This window comes from Schistocerca cancellata, chromosome 2, assembly GCF_023864275.1.
Source record: "Schistocerca cancellata isolate TAMUIC-IGC-003103 chromosome 2, iqSchCanc2.1, whole genome shotgun sequence".
NCBI lineage: Eukaryota > Metazoa > Arthropoda > Insecta > Orthoptera > Acrididae > Schistocerca > Schistocerca cancellata.
In genome coordinates this window covers 398,303,614-398,328,060 of record NC_064627.1, presented here as the reverse complement: position 1 = coordinate 398,328,060, position 24,447 = coordinate 398,303,614, and the positions used below count along the sequence as shown (strand labels likewise).

The 24,447-nt window shown below is 38.7% G+C and overlaps 1 protein-coding gene across 1 annotated transcript in view; it reads left to right on the top strand.

Annotated features, from left to right (window-relative positions):
- LOC126161827 (regulating synaptic membrane exocytosis protein 2) overlaps positions 1-24,447 on the top strand; it is a 1,269,779-nt gene that overhangs the window by 523,889 nt on the left and 721,443 nt on the right. Inside the window, 2 exon segments of the mRNA XM_049917929.1 lie at positions 14,602-14,744; positions 18,927-19,057. Coding sequence (XP_049773886.1) covers positions 14,602-14,744; positions 18,927-19,057 — 274 coding nt within the window.

Here is a 24,447-nt window from a genome sequence, read left to right as displayed (position 1 = left end):
CCAACAACCAGGGGTGATGGTCTGTGGTACCATTTGTTTTCATAGCAGGACCCCTTTGGTTGTCATCCACAGCACCCTTACAACACAGCAATATGTCAGTGATATTCTGTGCCCCATTTGTTGCCTTCAAGGCAAGCCATCCTGGGTGTACATTTCAGCAATATAATGCCCACGCACACACAGTTGGAGTTTCTGCTGCTTGTCTTTGAGCTTGCCAAAACCTACATTGAGCAGCAAGATTGCTGGATATCTTTCCAATTTAGAATGTTTAGAGCATTATGCGGGCAGAGCCCAACAACCAGCTTGATGATCTAACATGCCAATTGGACAGAATTTGGCACAACAGAACTCAGGAGAACATCCGACAACTGTACCATTTGTCTATGTTAAGGTTCAGTTGCCACTCCCTGCACCAAGTGCCTATCCACTGCAGATCTTCCTGCATTTTGCTACAATTTTCTAATGCTGCAACTTCTCTGTATACTACAGCATCATTCGCGAAAAGCCGCATGGAACTTCCGACACTATCTACTAGGTCATTTATATGTATTGTGAAAAGCAATGATCCCATAACACTCCCCTGTGGGACGTCTCTCCATTGATAACAACATGCTGTGTTCTGTTTGCTAAAAACTCTTCAATCCAGCCACACAGCTGGTCTGATATTCTGTAGGCTCTTACTTTGTTTATCAGGCGACAGTGCAGAACTGTATCGAACGCCTTCCGGAAGTCAAGGAAAATAGCATCTACCTGGGAGCCTGTATCTAATATTTTCTGGGTCTCATGAACAAATAGAGTGAGTTGGGTCTCACACGATCGCTGTTTCCGGAATCCATGTTGATTCCTACAGAGTAGATTCTGGGTTTCCAAAAATGACATGATACTCAAGCAAAAAACATGTTCTAAAATTCTACAACAGATCGACGTCAGAGATATAGGTCTATAGTTTTGCGCATCTGCTTGACAACCTTTCTTGATGACTGGGACTACCTGTGCTCTTTTCCAATCATTTGGAACCTTCCATTCCTCTAGAGACTTGCGGTACACGGCTGTTAGAAGGGGGGAAAGTTCTTTTGCGTATTCTGTGTAGAATCAAATTGGTATCCCATCAGGTCCAGTGAATTTCCCTCTGTTGAGTGATTGCAGTTGCTTTTCTATTCCTTGGACACTTATTTCGATGTCAGCCATTTTTTTGTTTGTGCGAGGATTTAGAGAAGGAACTGCAGTGCGGTCTACCTCTGTGAAACAGCTTTGGAAAAAGGTGTTTAGTATTTCAGCTTTACGCGTGTCATCCTCTGTTTCAATGCCATCATCATCCCAGAGTGTCTGGATATGCTGTTTCGAGCCACTTACTGATTTAACGTAAGACCAGAACTTCCTAGGATTTTCTGTCAAGTCGGTACATAGAATTTTACTTTCGAATTCACTGAACGCTTCACGCATAGCCCTTCTTACGCTAACTTTGACATCGTTTAGCTTCTGTTTGTCTGAGAGGTTTTGGCTGCATTTAAACTTGGAGTGAAGCTCTCTTTGCTTTCGCAGTAGTTTCCTAACTTTGTTGTTGAACCACGGTGGGTTTTTCCCGTCCCTCACAGTTTTACTCAGCACGTTCCTGTCTGAAACGCATTTTACGATTGCCTTGAACTTTTTCCATAAACACTCAACATTGTCAGTGTCGAAATAGAAATTTTCATTTTGATCTGTTAGGTAGTCTGAAATCTGCCTTCTATTACTCTTGCTAAACAGATACACCTTCCTCCCTTTTTTTATATTCCTATTAACTTCCATATTCAGGGATGGTGCAATGGCCTTATGATCACTGATTCCCTGTTCTGCACTTACAGAGTCAAAAATTTCGGGTCTGTTTGTTATCAGTAGGTCCAAGATGTTATCTCCACGAGTCGGTTCTCTGTTTAATTGCTCGAGGTAATTTTTGGATAGTGCACTCAGTATAATGTCACTCGATGCTCTGTCCCTACCACCCGTCCTAAACATCTGAGTGTCCCAGTCTATATCTTGTAAATTGAAATCTCCATCTAAGACTATAACATGCTGAGAAAATTTATGTGAAATGTATTCCAAATTTTCTCTCAGTTGTTCTGCCACTAATGCTGCTGAGTCGGGAGGTCAGTAAAAGGAGCCAATTATTAACCTAGCTCAGTTGTTGAGTGTAACCTCCACCCATAATAATTCACAGGAACTATCCACTTCTACTTCACTACAGGATAAACTACTACTAACAGCGACAAACACACCACCACCAGTTGCATGCAATCTATCCTTTCTAAACACCGTCTGTGCCTTTGTAAAAATTTCAGCAGAATTTATCTCTGGCTTCAGCCAGCTTTCTGTACCTATAACGATTTCAGCTTTGGTGCTTTCTATCAGCGCTTGAAGTTCCGGTACTTTACCAATTTCAGCTTCGACAGTTTACAATTACAATACCGATTGCTGCTTTGTCCCCGCATGTCCTGACTTTGCCCCACACCCTTTGAGGCTGTTGCCCTTTCTGTACTTGCCCGAGGCCATCTAACCTAAAAAACCGCCCAGTCCACACCACACAACCCCTGCTACCCGTGTAGCCGCTTGCTGCATGTAGTGGGCTCGTCACCTATCCAGCGGAACCTGAAACCCCACCACCCTATGGCGCAAGTCGAGGAATCTGCAGCCGACACGGTCGCAGAACCGTCTCAGCCTCTGATTCAGACCCTTCAATTGGCTCTGTAACAAAGGTCCGCAGTCAGTCCTGTTGACGATGCTGCAGATGGTGAGCTCTGCTTTCATCCCACTAGCGAGACTGGCAGTCTTCACTAAATCAGATAGCCGCCGGAAGCCAGAGAGGATTTCCTCCAATCCATAGCGACACACATCATTGGTGCCGACATGAACGACCACCTGCAGATGGGAGCACCCTGTACCCTTCATGGCATCCGGAAGGATTCTTTCCACATCTGGAATGACTCCCCCCGGTATGCACACGGAGTGCACATTGGTTTTCTTCCCCTCTCTTGCTGCCATATCCCTAAGGGGCCCCATTACGCGCCTGACGTTGGAGCTCCCAACTACCAGTAAGCCCACCCTCTGTGACTGCCCGGATCCCCCAGACTGAGGGGCAACCTCTGGAACAGTGTCCAGTGGGGAGGGGGAAGAATAGCAGGGTATGGGTGGGGGATGATTAGTGCTGCTTGTAGGAGCATGCAGGCCCCCGGTATGCACACGGAGTGCACATTGGTTTTCTTCCCCTCTCTTGCTGCCATATCCCTAAGGGGCCCCATTACGCGCCTGACGTTGGAGCTCCCAACTACCAGTAAGCCCACCCTCTGTGACTGCCCGGATCCCCCAGACTGAGGGGCAACCTCTGGAACAGTGTGCAGTGGGGAGGGGGAAGAATAGCAGGGTATGGGTGGGGGAGGATTAGTGCTGCTTGTAGGAGCATGCAGGAATGTGGTGGGGAAAGTATAAGGTTGGGAGGTTTTAGGGGGGAGAGGTGTAGCAGAAAAAGAGAGAAGTAGAGAAGAGGTGAAGAGATAGAGAGAGAGAGAGAGAGAGAGAGAGAGAGAGAGAGAGAGAGAGACTTGTAGGTGTGTTGGTGGAATAGAATGCAGTGTAGTGCTGGAGAGGGAGCAGGGAAGGGGATAAATGAGTGAAGGACATGGGCTAGCAAAGGTTGAGGCCGTGTGGGTTATGGGAACATAGGGTAGAGTTCCCACCTGCGTAATTCAGAAAAACTGGTGTTGGTAGGAAGGATTCACATGGCACAGTCTGTGAAGATGTCACTGAAGTGAAGCACGATGTGTGGGATGCATGTTCACCAACTGGATGCTCCAGTTGTCACATGGTCACAGTTTGCCAGAGATCATTCATGCTGACAGACATGTTATTGTTTGTCATGCCCATGTAGAACAGAGCTCAGTGATTGCAGCTTAGTTTGTAGACCACATGACTGCTTTCACAAGTAGCCCTACATTTAATGGGATAGGTGATGCTTATGACCGGACTGGAATAGGTGGTGGTGGGAGGATGTATGGGACAAGTCTTGCATCTAGGTCTATTACAGAGATATGAGGCAAGGGGAGCAGGGGTGGAGGAGGAATAGGCAAGGATATTGCATAGGCTCAGTAGGCAGTGGAATACCACTGTTGGATGGGTGGGAAGGTAGTGGATAGGACATTTCTCATTTCAGTGCATGATGAGATGTAGTCAGAATCTTGGCAGAGACTGTGATTCTGTTTCTTCAGTCATAGGTGGTGCTGAGTCACAATGGGGACGCTCCTTTGCAGCCGGACAGTGGGAATGTGGGGCATGGTAGGTGACTGGAGAGACAAGGCAAGGAAGATCTGTTTCTGTACAAGGGTGGGAGGGCAATTTTGGTCCGCGGAGGTTTCAGTGAGGGACTGCTCTTCACTATAGATGTGATCACCACAGGTGGCTACGTTGCAGGGAAGGGTCTTCTTGGTGTGGAATGCCACCTGTGGCCACTCCTTCCCACCCGTGCCTTCTCGTTAACCCTACCACCAAGATAGCTTCTCCCATCAGGAGCAGTTCCTCTGAGTCCAGCCTCAGTGGCCAGAGACAGTGATTATGTGTGTGTGTCTGTGTGTGTGTGTGTGTGTGTGTGTGTGTGTGTGTGTGTTGTTTTTACGTCACTGTTTGTGGGTTTTCTACCTTAGATAAAGGCCTGTTGGCTGAAATTTCACACGTTTGGCAGTTTTTTATTATACCTGTCTGTGACATAGTATCTCCTCTATGTGGTGAGTAGCAATCTCCCATTTTCATAATACCGTTGTAATTCCATCTTGGATTTTCAGTTGTTTACTTCTGTAATTTCTTGTACAGTGAAAGCTTTAACCTGTTTTAAGCTCTTATTTATATCTCTAAACTGTTCAGCAACATCATTTCTTACTATGTCACTCTGTTTAATCACCTCAGAATGTGACTCCTCTGCTAAAGTAGACTTTGCACCTTTTTTGGGAGTGGCTGGTGTGTTAATCTAATTTCTGATTAGCTGCTTTTAATTCAGTTTTTAATTTTAATTTTAAGTTAGTATTTGTACTACCTATCTTATTATTTAATTCAAACAAACAAAAGTCCACATCGGAATATCAACAACATTATGAAAAGGATAGATTGTTACTCATTGTCAGGATGAGATATTCAGATGCAGACAGACATGACAAAAAAGACTGTACATGACAGCTTACGGCAAAGGCTTCTTCAGAAGAAAACGCATTCACACAAGCAAGAATGCCTCTCACACATAACCACCATCTCCAGAATGCCCATCATGGCTGTCTGCAACTCACTGTATCACTTTTACAGTGAACAGCAATCTATCATTTTCGTAAAAGTTTGTAAATATTTGGAGATAGTGGCTTCTTCTTCTCGCAGAAGGGTTGCAGGGAAAGGGAGAGGGCTGAAGGAAAAGGATTGGTGAGGTTTAGGAATAGTCTGCTGAGTTCTGAGAAATTGTTATCTGGGGAGGGGGAATCCAGATGGCAAGTGTGGTGACACAGGCACTAAGATCATCATTGTCATGTTGTAGTGCATGCTCTGCAGCAAGATATTATGTGTTGCCAGTATACACCCTCTGCCTATTCCCATTCATCCTAACTGGTAACTTGCTGATAGTCATGCCAATACAAAAGGCCAAACAGTGTTTACATGACAACTGATATGTGATTTGTCATTCCACACATTTCTCTGCCTTTGGTATTATATGTTTTGCCAGTTACAGAGCTGGTATAGGTGGCTGCAATAGAGTGAATAGGGCAAGTCTTACAGCAGGAACAGTCTCAGCAGTAATGTTCATAGGTTAGGGAGATGGGTGCAGAAGGATATGGTCTAACAAGGATACTGCAGAGATTTGGAGGACAGCAAAAAGCTATTCTGGTCGTGCCAAGCAAATTGTCAGACAGAATGGACCTCATTTCAGGGTGTGATTTTATGAAGTCATAGTGTTGTCAAAGTAGCTGTGTAATACATAGTGTTGTCAAAGTAGCTGTGTAATACATTCAAGACCAGGATAATGCTGAGTAACAAGTGGTACGCCACTAAGTCACATTTTAGAGGGATCAGTAGTACTAGGATCGGATGTGATGGTCTGGAAAATCTGCTCTTGGACTAGGCTGGTGAGGTAATTACGTCCATTGTAGGCTCAAGTGAGAATCGTGATGTATCACCGTCAAGAGTCTGCATCTGAACAAATACATTTGCCTTGAATGGGAAGGCTGTATGGAAGGGAACATTTGACTTGGAAAGGATGACAACTATCAAAATGTAAGTAATGTTGTTTGTTAGTAGGTTTAATGTGAACAGAATTGTGCAGCTGACCTTCAGTGAGGATGAGATCAATGTCAAGGAAAGTGGCATGGGATTTGGAATAGGACCATGCAAATGTAATTGGGAGAATGTATTTAGAGAGTCCAAGAACTTTAACAGGTTAGCCTCTCCGTGAGTCCATATTTCAAAGATGTCATTGATGCACCTAACCAAACCAGGGGTTGAAGGCTTGTGGATCCCAGGAAAGCCCCCTCCAAGTGACCCATGAAAAGGCTGGCATAGGAAGGAGCCATCCTGGTTCCCATTGCTGTGCCCCTGATCTGTTTGTATGTTGGCCCCTCAAAGGAAAAGTAGTTGTTGGTAAGTATAAAGTTGATTAAGGTGAGCAGGAGAGATGTCATAGGTTTGGAGTCAGATGGCCACTGACTGAGGAAATGATCAGCAGCAAATAGACCAAGTATGTGAGGGATGTTGGTGCAGAGGGAGGCATTAGTGATTACAAGCAAAGTGTGTGAGTGGGATGGGCACAGATTTCAGGTGATCTAGAAAATGGTTGGTAGACTTTTTACTATGGTTGCAGGTATTGATCAACTATGGTAGATATACATTAGGTGGGTGCTTTGAAGCTAGCAACTATGGGACTGCCAGGGCAATTGGGTTTGTGGATCTTAGGAAGAAGGTAAAAGGTCGGTGTGTGTAGCTTGGGTGGGTAAGAAATTCTGTGGATTGAGGTGTTAGTCCTTTTGAGTGTCCTGAGGTTTTAAGGAGAGACTGCAGTTCATTTTGGATTACAGGGACAGGATCTTGATTGCAGATGCTGAAGTAGGGGTGTTAGACAGCTCGTGTATACCTACACCTAGATACTCCCGTCGGTCAAGTACCACAGAGGTTGATCTCTTGTCCACTGGGAGGATAATGATGGAGTCTTTAGCTTTTAGGGAATGAATAGTCTAGAGTTCCACAAAGGACAGGTTAGGGTCATATTTCAGGGACCTGAGGAAATGTTGTAAAGCAGTGCTGGATGTGAGAAATTCTGGGAAGTCTTGTAAGGGATGCTCTTGAGGTAGTGATGGTGGATCAAGTTGGGGTTCAATCTCAGGTTTGCTGTTGGAATGGTTTTGGCATTGGGTTGCAAAGTGATATTTTCTGTTGATATTAAGTGTGAAGGAACATAGATCCTTCACCAAAGTGGCATTATTAAATGCAGGTTCAGGGCTGAAAGTGAAACCCTTGAATAATACAGATAATTCAGAAGGGGAGAGTACCTTAGATGAGAGGCTGAACACACTGTACTGTTCTGACTGGTTTTTGTGATCATGAGCTATCATTGGTCTGGGAAGCAATACTGAAGTCTGGGGAACGTTAAGGAGTGGGGGGGGGGGGGGGGGGGGTAAATAGTGTGGCTGTTTCAGGAGCTACAGAAGGACAGGGAGGGAAACACCATTGGTAAGATAGTTTAGGCAATGGTGGAATATCTTTTTGAGATGAGGGCTGGCATGTTGCAGTTTGAAGTTGGCTTGGCAGATGACACCATCCAAGGAAATAGGAGGGGATGATAAGTTCAGGATTTTGTTGAGAGATAGAAGTTTGGTGGAGTGGATATTGGCAGATGGGGCATATAGGTCACAATATCCTGCTTCATCATGCTCTTAAACATCACAGTTGTAATCTCAGTGCCAGTTTCACCACATGTGCCACATGGGTTTTTTTCCCACAGACACCAGTTTCTCAGAATTTATATTAATTTCTTCAGTCTCAGCATTAATTCACAGTAACTGTTCCTTTCTTCACTCTCTTTTAGTTTTCTATACCTTTATTTGTAGCCACCTTATTTTTAGCCACCCCCTCCTACATATGTCACATACATTTAACTTAACTTTCCACTCTTATTAAATTGTGTGTGATGTTTGGGCAGTAATCTCTGTCTTTCACCTTTAACCTCACAGTTTTTCAAATCTCCACTGGTTCCCAACAATCAATCTTTCAATAATTTTTTCATAATGTGGGGCCACAGTCATAATATATTTCTTTAAAATCAGTACTGCCATTCGACTGTTGTTTATCATCAGTGTTACATTTACGCTTACACAATCATGATTTTGGCTTCAAAATGCCATTATCAAGTGTTTTAAGTGTTATAAATTGCCTAAGATGGCATACTGACGTACTAAAATACACTGTTAGACACATTGCCTAATCATGTATTTTAAAATGACAGTATGCTGTCTTAGGCAATTTATAAATGTAAAACACTTGATAATGGCACTTTGAAGCTGAAATCATGATTGTGTAAGTGTAAATGTAACACTGTAAATAAACAACAGTCTTATGGTGGTACTGACTTTAAAGAAATCAATCTTTCCTTCATCCCATCCATGAAGTCTCCCCTGACCTGGATTGTGGGAGTTTTTTCTGAACTCTATCCCTTTTGCTACATCTCACCAGTCCTTTTTCTTTACCCCTCTTCCTTCCCCTCCAACGTTTCTGTCACTTGCAGACCTTAATACCATTATATGCATGTTCGCATGCTGCTGCTTGGTGAGCAGTCTTTTTATCCACCCACTTATATTATGATTTTTTTAATCGATTGTTTTTGGTGAGATATCATTTTTATAACAGTGTTATATCTAAAAACAAAGATGATGTAACTTACCAAACGAAAGTGTTGGTATGTTGATAGACACACAAACAAACACAAACACACACACAAAATTCAAGCTTTCACAACCCAAGGTTGCTTCATCAGGAAAGAGGGAAGGAGAGGGAAAGACGAAAGGATGTGGGTTTTAAGGGAGAGGGTAAGGAGTCATTCCAATCCCGGGAGCGGAAAGACTTACCTTATGTGTCTGCTTGTGTCTTTATATGTGCGGATGGATATGTGTGTATGTGCGAGTGTATACCTGTCCTTTTTTTCCCCTAAGGTAAGTCTTTCCGCTCCCGGGATTGGAATGACTCCTTACCCTCTCCCTTAAAACCCACATCCTTTCGTCTTACCCTCCCCTTCCCTCTTTCCTGATGAAGCAACCATGGGTTGTGAAAGCTTGAATTTTGTGTGTGTGTTTGTGTTTGTTTGTGTGTCTATCAACATACCAACACTTTCGTTTGGTAAGTTACAGAACCTTTGTTTTTAGATATATTTTTCCCACGTGGAATGTTTCCCTCTATTATATTGATATCACTTATAATAGGGTTATTATTATTTAATTCAGCAATCTTCTATGCATTTGTTTCCCCTTGTAACTTCAAGTTTGCTTTTAAATTAGTATTTTTTTTTTTTTCTATCAATTGCCCCAACGTAGCATTTCTCTCAGAGTTAGCTGTAAACGTTTACTCCATCTTTTGAGTCCTTACTGACAACACTATTTCACTTGAAATAGTCTTCTCTCTCTCTCTCTATCTATCTATCTTCCTTTAAAAAAAAAAAAAAAAAAAAAAAAAAAGGGAAAGAAAGGAAGAGAAAAGCCCCTCACTGTAGAAACAGTCATTTCTTAAGGAAATAATATTCCATAGATAAACTGCACTCCAAAACACAAACAAAAAATTGGCTTCAACAAAACTCATTGGAGTTGGTTATGTGTCTCATAGCATTGTGACAATGATAGAAAATCAGGTTACTGCACTCAGTGAATTGTGCTGCCATTAGTAAGCATAAGTAATCATCATTAATTATTCTATTTTCAGGTTATTATTATTATTATTTGCCAGTTTAATTCAGTTCCAGCAGTATTTGTTACGGGTTCTTTCATTAGGATACCAGAATGTGGTGTACCCTAAGTCAGTGTGTAGCTTTTGTAGAGGTTTGGCATTTTTCTTGAATGGTAATTGCTTCTTGTGACTTAAGGTCATATTTATGCTTGACAATGGATAAAGCTCAGATTTTGCCTTCAGCTTTGACTATAAATTCTGGAAGTCAGTAATTCAGCATAATATCCAACTGCAAAAAGAAAGGCATCACTTCTTCAACTAATGTGATGTCTATTCTTACTCTCAAATACAGTGCTCTTCATACTGACATTTCTTTAGAAGGAACTGAACAGTAATCACTCAGTATCAAAGTAAATGTCAAATTGACAGCTTGAGTTACAACATTTGAATGCTAACGTATTTAACAAATAACTGACATTAACAGCATTGTCTTGGCACACCCCGGTTCCTGAGCGGGGATGCTGAAGTATGGTATGACTCAGTGCATAGCAGATACCACAACTCTTGGCAATACTGGAGTTGCTGTCACACTTTGAAGATGTACATCATCCATCCATATCAGCTTACACACACAAACAATAAGAAAACCTCCAAACAGTTTTTGACTCTAGAGAATTTAACTAAAGAATGGTTTCAAGTATTGTAACCATCAAGTGTCAGGTAGGCAGACATTGGGTGATAACTCTTTTTGCCAGACTGGTATGTTATGCCACATGCCTTACTAGTAGGTTCTTTTATCTGCAATGTCGGCACGACACATATTGCTGCCTTGTTAGCAATGAGTGATTCAGAGCTCTTGTCACAGATATGGTAAATTTTCACATATGCTTTTTAGCTAGTTACTAAACTTAACATCATACACACTTTATACAAATTATTAAAAAGTAGGAAAAAGTAAATCATTGTTAAAATCTGGCAGGAAAATGATGTTTTTTCCACCAACATTCAATTGCAATTTTAGAGAAAGAGTGGAATAGTGAGAAAAGATTTTTAACAACAATATGAAAAACAACTGGCACTTGAAGTGATTATTTGCTTTAAAAATTGTTAGTCACTTAAATAGTTGATTATAACTGATTCTAACATTTTTTTCTTGTGCTGTAAAGCATACAACAATTTATACATTTCCATTACATTTTAATAATATGAACAAATCTTAGCCAAAAATTAACAGAGTTTATCGGTATATACTCTCTTTGAAACACCAGCAAGATGAATGATTCCCATATTACCGTAATGTAGGCGGGATATAATTTTTCATGGGACTTAATTTCAGAATATCTTAAAGGAAACAGATGAACAATACTGATGGTAGCATATAAAATTGTTGAGTACATGTAACTTTGATGTTGAGACTGAGGAGTTACTTTTCTTCATTCAGTGCTGTCATTCCTGTCAACCTTATGTGACTAATTACGTCAAGGTATTACATAATGCTCATGTAATTATTTGGTCTGTTTTTTCCTGTTAAAACACCTGAAAAATTCTCATTGTAGTATTTGGTGACTCATTATTGCTCTAATTTCCTATTTCTTATGTAGTAATTCCTATTTTTGAAGGTATTACCACTTCCCTTGCCTGAACCACACAGTCATAACAATGATTGCAGTACTGAAAGTATCATACAGACAAAATCATAATCACTTAAATATTTCCATCCGTACTACACTACTGGTCATTAAAATTCCTACACCAAGAAGAAATACAGATGATAAACGGGTATTCATTGGACAAGTATATTATACTAGAACTGACATGTGATTACATTTTCATGCAATTTGGGTGCATAGATCCTGAGAAATCAGCACCCAGAACAACTACCTCTGGCCATAATAACGGTCTTGATACGCCTGAACATTGAGTCAAACAGAGCTTGGATGGCGTGTACAGGTACAGCTGCCCATGCAGCTTCAACGTGATACCACAGTTCATCAAGAGCAGTGACTGGCGTATTGTGATGAGCCAGTTGCTCAGCCACCATTGACCAGGCATTTTCAATTGGTGAGAGAGCTGGAGAATGTGCTGGCCAGGTCAGCAGTCGAACATTTTCTGTATCCAGAAAGAACCATACAAGACCTGCAACATGCGGTCATGCATTATTCTGCTGAAATGTAGGGTTTCGCAGGGATCGAATGAAGGGTAGAGCCAAGAGTCGTAACACATCTGAAATGTAACATCCACTGTTCACAGAGCCATCAATGCGAACAAGAGGTGACCGAGACGTGTAACCAATGGCACCCCATACCATCACTCCAGGTGATATGCCAGTATGGCGATAATGAATACACGCTTCCAATGTGTGTTCACAGCGATGTCACCAAACACGGATGTGACCATCATGGTGCTGTAAACAGTACCTGGATTCATCCAAAAAAATGACGTTTTGCCATTCATGTACCCAGGTTAGTCGTTGAGTACACCATCACAGGCACTCCTGTCTGTGATGCAGCGTCAAGGGTAACTGCAGCCATGGTCTCTGAGCTGATAGTCCATGCTGCTGCAAACATCGTTGAACTGTTTGTGCATACCCCATACCATCACTCCAGGTGATATGCCAGTATGGCGATAATGAATACACGCTTCCAATGTGTGTTCACAGCGATGTCACCAAACACGGATGTGACCATCATGGTGCTGTAAACAGTACCTGGATTCATCCAAAAAAATGACGTTTTGCCATTCATGTACCCAGGTTAGTCGTTGAGTACACCATCACAGGCACTCCTGTCTGTGATGCAGCGTCAAGGGTAACTGCAGCCATGGTCTCTGAGCTGATAGTCCATGCTGCTGCAAACATCGTTGAACTGTTTGTGCAGATGGTTGTTGTCTTGCAAACATCCCCATCTGTTGACTCATTCCGTATTACCCTCCTGAACCCACCGATTCCATATTCTGCTAACAGTCACTGGATCTCAACCAACGCGAGCAGCAATGTCACAATGCAATAAACTGCAATCGCGATAGGCTACAATCCAACATTTATCAAAGTCGGAAACGTGGTGGTACACATTTCTCCTCCTTACACGAGGCATCACAACAACGTTTCACCAGGCAGTTCTGGTCAACTGCTGTTTGTGTGTGAGAACTTGGTTGGAAACTTTCCTCATGTCAGCACATTGTCGGTGTCACCATCGGCGCCAACCTTGTGTGAATACTCTGAAAACCTAACATTTGCATATCACAGCATCTTCTTCCTGTCAGTTAAATTTCGCGTCTGTAGCATGTCATCTTCGTGGTGTAGCAATTTTAATGCCCGGTAGTGTAACTAGTGACCAGTCATCTAGTTTTTGGAAACATTATGGTCTTCATAATTACCTATAATAGGATCTTATGACTTTAGCAGTGTATAAAAAGACTGTTGAGATCATGTTTCAGTTTGTTATGTGACGCACTCTATATGGAAAGGTAGAGTGAATACATTATGATCAACTCAGTAAGAAGTCTAATCTATTGCAATGTGCATCTTTATATGGTGGTGACATTTCTAGATTTTTTTTTTTTTTTTTTATTTTACTGAAGGACCCTGTAGTTAATATTTTTTGTGTTACATTTTTGATAGATATATATTTTTTTATACTAGAGAGACCAGTGATTATACACGCTAAGCCAATATAGAGTTGGAACTTTGAGTGACACTATGCTGCTCATGTTACTTATTTTTAACAAAACTAAAATATTCTTATTTACATAATATTCATTTCAGTACATAACTAAAACACCTATACCAAAGAATTCTGAACTACCTTATTGTTGTTTCGCATGTAGCATGTGATACATGTGAATTTACAGCTTGCCCACAATAACTTGACAATTTTATTGGTGCTGCCAGAACTGGAGGAAATTTGCGTTGGTTGAAAGATATTCATTTGTCTTTGGGTGCTAGCAATGTTAACTTGCTTCTAGATGCAAAGTATTATTGTACACAATGTTAAAGGTAATGGTGCCAGCACTGAAGAAACAGCTGATGCTGCCTTCCAGTCATTGCACCTCTCCGCTTGGCAGTCCTAATGTGGGGCAGTGCATGCCCCCTGCTGTTCACAACGTCCACAAAACTAATGGTCAACTTATATAACCTGTACAGGGATTGCAGTTACACTTACACATTTTACACTATTATAATACAGAAAAATAAATGATGATATATTTTTTTGCCTTTTCTTGATAACCAGAAAAAGTCCAACAATTTGCTTAATTTTTCAGAAACAATGATTTTCTTTTTTTAAGCCTCGTCCTAACTTCTCAATGTCCGAAGAACTTACTTAATAATAATTGCTGTCATATTTTGTGTCAGTCATTGTTATCACTTATTTTTGCTTTATTGACCTGTCTTCTAAGTGAATACAATTACTTTTGATTTTTATGGAAGTAATAAGCAGGGATAGCAATTGATACTGTACATGGAAAGGCGCTGAAAAAGACATGATATTTCTAGCATAAGTATGATGTAGCTTGCAGAACTCAGATGTTAAAAGAAAGGACTATACATTGTGCTTTCAGCCATGATTAAACATAAAATGCTTTGAAACAGTCATGATTTGATGACTATATTTTGTAGTTAAACATATTTTTGTTCACTAGTCTTTAACATACAAAGCAGCTATGAATAATGTGTTCCAGATTTGTATGATAGCCGACGAGACAAGCCTAGTGTTCTTGTGACATCTCCTGGCTCACCTGAGCTACATATGCCCTCTCGATCTTCTCGCCCACCTCGCCTTGGAATGACTACTGTGAATCCAAATGTTGGTGGCAGATTGCAGGTATCATCTCAAAATTAATTTTTACTCTTTGTAATCCTGAAACAATTGAGTAGCAAATTACAATTCATTAGTTTCATTTATAAAACACAGTCTTCCAAAAATGATAAAACAATTTCTTTGTTAAAAATGAATAATGATTGCTTTGTAACATATTCCTTTAATTTGCAGCCCACTGATAATCTGTTTTTCAAGTAGCCTGTCACTTAGGAATGTACTGAAAATGACATTTGTGATTTCTTTCTAAACTCTCTTGTAGTTTTAATGAACTGAGAATGAATAAATTAGTGTTACATTCCTCTACAACTGACTGATGAGACATCTGCCTGCAATTAAAACTTATTTAATATTTGAGCTATGCAATTATTTACTGCACACTTATTCAGTTCAAATTTTAATTTTGTGAACTATCCATTTGGTTTACTGTTATCCAAGTCAACTATAATTTGTTTGCCATATTTCTGAAAATTTTGTATTCCATGCTAATGACTATGATTTGTTAATGATAACTTACACATTGTTTCACTTGCTTGAATTCCCAGCAAGTCTCCATCGAGATGATTTCAACTTCTTCTTCTTCTTCTTAGTCCAACAATGTCTAGTTTCAAAAAATGAGTTTTGATAAAGGATTCACCAGATTAAAAGCCTTGAATGACTTTTCAGTGTTGGAATGAACTACCATTATGGATGATGGTGCTACTTAGGGCTAAAATGCATTAATATGTACATTATCTTTGATCAGTGTGGGAGAAGAAGGATAAATAAAACAATTCTGGGTGAACTAGCACATGACGCTGGATTATCAAGTCAAGAAGAAGATTGTCAATCAGTGTCTGAATGCCTAGACTGATTTTATAAGAACTGTCACAGTGATATATGGCCATGACGAAAATCACCAAAATTTTACAAATTCTTGAAACAAAATTTATGCATGAAGCTTCTGATGATGCTTTGACTATAGCACTGGAGACTCTGGTAGAAATTTATGACTAGTTTGATAAGGCGCAGTTGATGCATGAAATAAAAAAGTATTGTAGGTATTTATGTACAACCGATAGGACTGTGTATGTTGCTGCTAGATGAACATCCTAAGAAATTCTGCAATTTATAATCAAATGTGTGCATTGCTTATTAATCCAATACATCTTGACCATTTGTGTCTCAGTCAAAACATGTCAGAGACATTTCTCTAAACTGAAACTAATAAGAAATTATCTTCACTTTACAATGAACCAGGAACGATGACTAGACATTTTGTCCATTTTGTCAGTTGAAAGAAAAGTTTAAAATGAAAAATATTTCATTGACATTAATGAGAATTTTTGTAATATGAAGGCATGAGAAGGTGCTGTAAGTGCTATAATGATATCAGTAATAACTACTACCTCATACTAATGTTAAAAAACTAGCTTGTATTATAACTAGTCAAGCTTTGTTTCTAGACACATGAAATAAAATGTAAATTTCTTATACTATGCTTTATTATTTCTTTGCATTCTATCTTATGGTTGCTGTGTTAAGTGCTAAATGCTATTCTAAGTTTCTCATCTATATATATAAGTATGTATATTACAGTTATTAGAGTGTAGGGTACATACATTATAAATGATTGATTCTTTGCCTGCCATTAAATCCAAAATTTACTCTAAAAATACATCAGTTTCTAAGCAGTCGAGAAGCTTCATTTAGTTTCGCTGCCCTGGGCCTCTGGCAGGCTTAGTCTACCCCTAAAATATAGAGCTGAATGGAACAAAATTACATTTAGTGATAGCAGCAGGCTCTGTTTTGGTATCAGTCATGGTAGTTTGTGAGTGCGGACTCAACCAAGAGAGTGGCATCTATTGAGTATTTGGAGTAGTTACGTACAGGATCAACTTTGGGCATAATGATTGCTCTACATTTCTGCTTTTTATTGAGGGAACACTGAAAAGGGCAGAGCGCTTTCAGAATATCATCTAGCCCATTCTGTTACCATGTTCACAATATCAGTTTGACGTGCCCTTCCAACAAGACCATACTCATACACACATTCCTCACATAAACCAACATACCATCCAAAACATCTGTCAAATATCCCAGTTCACATAGTAGCTAGATTTTTTTTTTCTTTTAGTATGTATAAGCTATGGTAACATGGTAAAGTTCTAATACCACTTGCAACAACAACTGACAGTTCCTTAGAACACTGTTTCCTTAGATGACATGAGACACATCTGTCACCATCTTTATGCACAATAACAGGACTGTTTTGTAGCTAAGGGATATTATATTAAGTACTAAAATTAATGTATGCTCCTGTTGTTGTGACTGTACATGTTATTCATATAGTGTAACATATGAATAATGTTTCATTCATATGAGATCATTGCTTTGGGATATTCAGTTTTCATTTGCCAGTAGTGCAAGATCTTTGTTTCATTGATGTAATTGCAAATCAAACTACATCACATTTCAGTATGAAAAGTTGAGCAGTAAACAGGTGCTATGACATAAGACTAATAGACATTATAAGCTATTTGACAACGTAGAAAAATGCACACACAGAATAGAAAAAAGTAGAAAAACGCACATGCACATCCATACATGCACGACATACACACACACATAATCACTGTCATTTTACAGCATCTATGCTTGAAGACGACAGTGGCCATGTACGTATGTGTGTGTGTGTGTGTGTGTGTGTTTTTTGTTTTCTGGTTCTGAAGAAGGACTTCATCCAATATTTTATAATATCTAACAGTTTTCTTTCAGTTTGCTTATGTGCTAGTCAGTGCCTTCTGTGTGTAGTTACAAACAATCTATTCATTTTGTATGTTGTTATTCCATCCCAGATTCTCCATTGTTTGACTACACAAAAATTTTATTTTGTTGTAGCTAGGAGCCTAATCTTTCATTACAGTACTGACAGTGAATGGCAGTATGAATAATTGAAGTAGACTGGATCATATTTGTGGTAGATAAGCCACTCAATGTAGTTTTAAGTAGTCTTCTTTTGCAATATTTGGATGTAAGTTGAGATGTACAGTGAATATACTAGTTATGGAATTCACATATTCACAATACCTATTCTATCCTCATGAAGGATGTTGTGGGTTGTATTTTTTGGCCTCTCGATTACCTTGACTTGTCCTATATCATTGTGAGATGATAATTGGATGAGCAAATATAAATAAATACATTTATCTGTTTTCATATGTATGAGTTAATTATCACACACATATAATGCATTATTGAACCAAATTAAAGACATGAGAAATAATAGACTTGAAGAAATCTGATTAAGTGTGACCTGGATATTAACTTGGAGATGTTGTACAAGACCAATTACAAAGATTTTGTGAAATAGTTGATTATGAATCTTATTTCATAGCACTTTGTAATATTACAAGTGAGATAGTTGCCAATTTACTCCTTATAGTTGCCAGAATGCCACACTTTTACTATAATCAGTGTGAAGCAATATTTTAACTCAATTTTTATTCTGACTTGTTGCCAAATCTCCAAATATCTGGCAATAATTCATAACTGTAAATGAAACATTCATTCCTATACAATGTTCCATAGATCTCATCGTGAAAAGGAGAAGTTAGAAATGTGGAAGACGTCACAATACACTTAACCACTTAGATGCACCTATGATGAACTTGTTCAGTAGTAAAACTAACTGTCATATATGAGAAGCAGTCTATGTTATTTGTCAGAAGCATACACCTTATCCTAGTTCATATGTAAAGAGCCTGAAAATTTTTGCAAAATATGTGCATGAAAAAGTTTGGTATACATGAAATAGAGAGGATGGCAGCCAATTAATTACTTGTCTTTTCTACTAATAGGTACTCAGATTCTCCTACATTTGGTGTTTAGTGATCTTTCTCGTTAACTATAATTTATTCCATTCTAGATGATTATGCTTCTACAAATTAATGAGACACAATATAGGAGAAAATTTGCTACTTTTGAAAAGAACTCTTGCTTTTCTGATTGTGTGGGTCTCCTGCCGTTTGTCTTCTTCACTGTGCTGTACATTTATGTGTATACACTAACCAATAATGACAGTAACAGTTATTGTGTGATCTAAAAGTTAGTTTATGTGCAACAAACTAAAATATTTTTGTATATTGAGAAGAAATTAAGATCTGAATTGCATAATAAGTCTCAGTAGTAAATTGAAAATAATCATAGGTAAAACTGTGGTTCGACTCTGGGGCACTGCAGTTAGTGGTGACAGTCGTGTGTGCAGCTGGCCTTACCCCACGGAGTAATGGACAACCAAGAAACCCGTATGCAAAGCTTTTTTTGCTACCTGACAGGAGGTAAGTTAAAATCATTTTCTCCCGTTATTGCACTTTGTAAATGGAAATCAAACTTTAGAATGTTCATTATCAGGCATTACAGATATTTTCTAACAACTTTACACCATGTTTTTATTTTCTCTTAAACTGTGATAACTCTGTTAAAATAATTCAGTCAACTTCAAGGAAGACTGATTGATATTTGTGTCTTTGAACTGTGTAAGTCTCATCTGATTCAACTGTGGGTAGTGTGAAATATTATGAAGCACTACATGTCTGGCATCATATATTCGTTAGAATTACACAGATATCTGTTTTGAGCAAAAACAAGTTTTAAACTGCCCAGAAAGTTAATGAAAATGATGATCAATATGTCAATGAATTGCAAGACACTCAACAATGTGATTAATAGTGACCCTAATAAATATTTGGAAACAAATGTTACTAGAATACATAAAATTCAAACATTGATAAAAAACAAATTGTCATAGTTAAAATTGAAACCACTCTTTTCCTTTCGTACTTGAATTTGCACCCTCTCTCACACCCAGTCAAAAATTAAGCTTTTTCTTAATATTTGGTTTAAAATATAGTGATGAAATGCAGTCACAGCATTAGGGTAATACCACAGCACAAACAAGATATTGTTGGAGACTGCTAATTTATAAAATTTAAATGACATTGAAAAAACTGTAGATCTTTACTTTATAGTGTATGCAGGAAGTGTTAACATTATAGAACATTATAAAATTCAGGCCATTCATCTCCTTGACACCTAGAATACAATGAGGTATTAGTGTCTACATAAGCTGGCAGTAGCAGTTATCACATTATAATATATCTACTTAACATAAGTTGCATCATAAGCTGTTGACCTTTGAAAGCTCTCTTGGCTGAAGAGTAATCAAAATATAGTAGTTTCGAGCAGGGTTCACCACAGCTTGCAAAACTGTACAGCATCTGGTGCGACATTTTTGGTTGGCAAGACTTTCTTCAGTTCAATTAATCATGGTGTTAGGGTGGTGTATCCTTTGCTATTTGTTCATGGCACAAGAGAAATTCACAGGTCCAGTGGCGGGTTGCATGCGAAGATGTAGAAAAGAAGGATGAGAGTTTGCAGTATCTATTATGCAGTTGTATAACTGATAGGTACCACATATTTGGAGCAGCATTGAAACACCATGCAGAAAGAAACTAAAGATTACATTGACAATGAAAGAGCAAAAAATTGCAGTTATTGACAGGTGTTTTGTACAGTATTAATTGTATTATACATTAAGAAGCGCTTTATGCTAAATTTGCAGTCTGGGTGCATGTAAAAAAATTAGTGGTATGAATAGCAATTTTTCTGAAGTTGCATGCATTATTATACTGTCTGTAACAACAGTTTTTTAAGTAGTTGAACAAAGATACAGACCCCTATATTACTGCAAAGTACAATTGAGTAAGACAATGTGAATGCTTGGAATGAGTTTTTGAGTAAAGAACTTTATTGTGCAATTTTTCAAGGTAAAAGGAAATCATCATTGAAAATTAGAATGTCTGGAATAGATTGCAGACCTCACATTTAAGTGGACTTTACCATATACTTCTTACAATAATACACTGGAAGGTGAGAAACAAATTAATTAACATTTGATGGGGATACATTTTAAAAGAAAATGAAATTGTGAAAGAGACAACTTCTGACAAAAAAACCTGGTCCACTTTCCTCAGTTCACTGGCACTGAAGAAAGCTTCAATTGAGAGCATCTGTGTGCATATTCAGATGGAACTGGTCAATCTCAAATGTAATTCCTGTTTGAAAGACAAATATTTTTATGTTAAAACTAACCGAGACTCCGATGTTGTTTTCCTCAGTAAGAGCGTCCATGTCTTGATAATAAGGTTGCAAAAGTGATACGATATTTCAATCACCACACATGCATGAAAGCCTTTGTTGGATTACGAGACTAAATAAGTTGTTATTACATGGCAACCTAAGTGACAAAAATCTGTGAAGTTGTCTGCATCTGTATGTTTGCTGACAATTTGCAGCAGATATAAATTTTTATTGTGTCTTCAGTGCACGAAAAATAATTAAATAATAATGAAAATAAGTTTTGTTTGTGATCTGTGTTTTTGATAAACATGAAATATGAAATCAAGTCACACACAAGTCTTTCAGTGTTCCTTGCCAAGCAATGTGCCCCAGTTTCCCCCACTCTCCTCATCTGCCCATTCAGACAATGTGGAGTGAAGAGACGGAAATGTGCACTAGGGTGACAGAGATCTACACACATGCAAGAGCTCTGCACATGTGCAGAATCATTGGCCGTCCTTGGTTTAGAGCCATATTCACTGATAAGTTAAAGTTACAGAATGTGTTATTAGAGGCTAGAGGGAAGTATGCCAAGTCTGGATTGTGGATATCACTAACTGCAATCTATTGCCCCACATTTCCAGCTGCTCTTCCTCCTACTAATGCATAATTCTGTGGCTTGACTGTGATGTTGTATGAGGGATATCCAGACAATAGGGTTACAGGATTTTTTACACAAATACAAATGCCTATTATTCAGTGAAACATACAGGAACAGTAGCATTGATATTACACCATTTTTCCACATATCAACTTTTACTTCAATGAATTTTGTCAGCCGTGGAATGAGTTTTCTGATACCTACACCATAGATTCTCCTGCCAACTCCTTAAACCACGAGCTGATTATTGAGTTCTAAATTTTATGGTATTGAAAGAGAATGTGTAAGGCACAACTGCACTGATTGTCCCTTGTTCTCTAGGGTACAGAAGTAAACCTTTGTTTCATCCCCCATCACTGTGGAGTCAGGAAAAGTCTTTCCATCACTCACAAAATGATTGTGTTCTGCAGAAAGCTTCTTTGGAGCCCATTGCAAACACACTTCGCTGTATCCTAGTCAATCACTCACAATTTCATAAACAGTGGTTTGAGTAACTTCAGGACACAGGTCATCAGTAGTCACACAGTATTAAGAATGAATATGCTCTTCCAAGTTTTTGAACCAGTTTATTTGTCACAATGGATGGGCATCCACTTCTCTCTTCATCGGAATTTCTGTTCTTCTGAAAGTGAAATCCCGTACCCATTTTGTCACATGTAGTCGTTATATAACATCCTCCCCATACATTGACAATTTCATGGTGAATTGCAACAATGCTCAGGCCCTTGGTGTTTAGGTAGCATATCACAGTACGCATTTTGCACTTGGCAGGAGACAGAATGAGAGTGCTCATTTTTAACCATCACCACAACAAGAATCAGGATGCTACTGATAATCATTACTACTATTTCGTTGCAGTGTGCACTACCATGCCCAACAGTGGCACCAACTGTCAATAACTCAATTCCCTAGCAGAGCTATGGTTTCCACATGTTCATGGTAGAATGCAACTTATTGGTACATAATGCCACAGTGTGTCCAACAGAAATCCTTGGTTGCAACAAGTGGGAGCTCATTTTTGAGAACTTTCATTTGCCCTATTGCCCAGTGGAATGACACTACTTAATTCATGTTGCATGTGCACCATTGTCCACAAGATCACACTAACTCTGCATAAACTCTGGGACAGCTGTCATAACACTACAGAGCAGCCAAGAGAGTGCATTTGATGATATCCATCAGTACTGAACTAATATTTGACAACACAGTGATTCAAAAACATAGTTCCACAGACAAAAAGGATATACCATTTATGTTCTTAAAGATCACTTGCTTTACAAGAAGATTAAAAGGCACTTGGTCTATATACATTTGCAGTACGGAATATGAGTATTTTCTTTGTTAATGACTGTTGGTGTGTGCATATTGCTCATTTAATTCTCACGTTCACCCAGCACCATAACATCTTCCTTATTATTTTCATCTGCCTGTTGCTGTTGATTCTGCATTTTCAGGAGCCAACAGGCAATATATAGCAGCCTCTAGCCAAAGTTAGCTCAATACACTTTCTACTCTTTCCTATTCCACCAACTTAGGAAAGGCAGCAAGGTCTTTCCTAATATCATATTAGTTAAATTCTTAGATTATTCCTTAAAGTAGATCATAGCCAGTACTTTACCAACTCTTCTCCAACTGAATTACTGCTTCATCTCTTATGTCCTAAATGACGATGATATGTGAAAATCTCACTGTACTTCCATCGTTATTCTAAGCCATTCTTCAAAGTAGCCAGCATGTTTGACATTAACTGTGTGTCATCTGAAATGACCATTAACAAAAAGTTCAACTTCAGTAATGCATTGAAAATCACTATCATTTTAATACCATTATTTTATACGCATTACTAAAGGTAGAATGTAGCCACAGGAAATGCATAAACCACAAAGATACAAAATGGAGAGAATAATGTCCACATGTGACAGAAACTAAACAAAATCTAACAAACACGTGAAAGAAGGGAGGAAGAAAATACTTGAACCATGATAGATAGGAAATGCAAGGTGCAGGGATACTGTGAAAAGTAGACATCTCGATTAAAAAGGTAAAGTTTATCAATAAATCAGGTTAAAAAAATAAGAAAAGTAATGAGGCACAGGTGGTCACTTTAATTAGCAGAAAATGTCTTGCAAAGTTTCAAATATTGTTGTGAAAAGCCTCTCCAACAATATCATTATGACAGAATGTTCAGATGACAGCACAAGCACTGTGACTTTTGTGTAAGTAAACAGTTACTTTATCCATTGTTCCATCTTCCTTGTAATCTTGTAAAGAAAAGTCTTAGATTTTCCCTATGGAAACTTTGTATTTTGTATCATGTATTTTTCTCACTTGTGTACTTATGAAATGTGTTGGTCCAGACTTTCTCCATGAAAGGTTTTAGAGACAGGTATGGTCTTATAAAAGAATCATGATTGTGCATAACAATACAGTGAGCTTCATTATCAACTACTTTGACTCAGTCATTATATTGCATGTTCAGGACAGCTACTTTATTCAGTATTTTGTAAATGTTGCATACTTGCTGACACCATATAAAATACAAAACTACTGGCATGTTAGAGAATAGCTAACAATGATAAAAGAATCTATGTCACACATAATTATTCATTATGGTTTTGCTGAACTCAGAGATTATTTGAAACTTTTCATTATTACAACTGTATGATTTCTTGTATTTTATGAACTTCAGTTTTTCATAAAGAGTAATCTTCTCTTTTAACTCAGCAAGTGTGAATATTTACATAATGCTACTTTAAAGTTATTTGTCATGCCAGGGCTCATGGGCGTAATCCTAGAAGTTAACTGCCTAATTAGTTCTGGACTTCTTTTTGATGTTGTTGTTGTTGTTGTTGTTGTTTTTGTGGTCTTCAGTCCTGAGACTGGTTTGATGCAGCTCTCCATGCTACTCTATCCTGTGCAAGCTTCTTCATCTCCCAGTACCTATTGCAG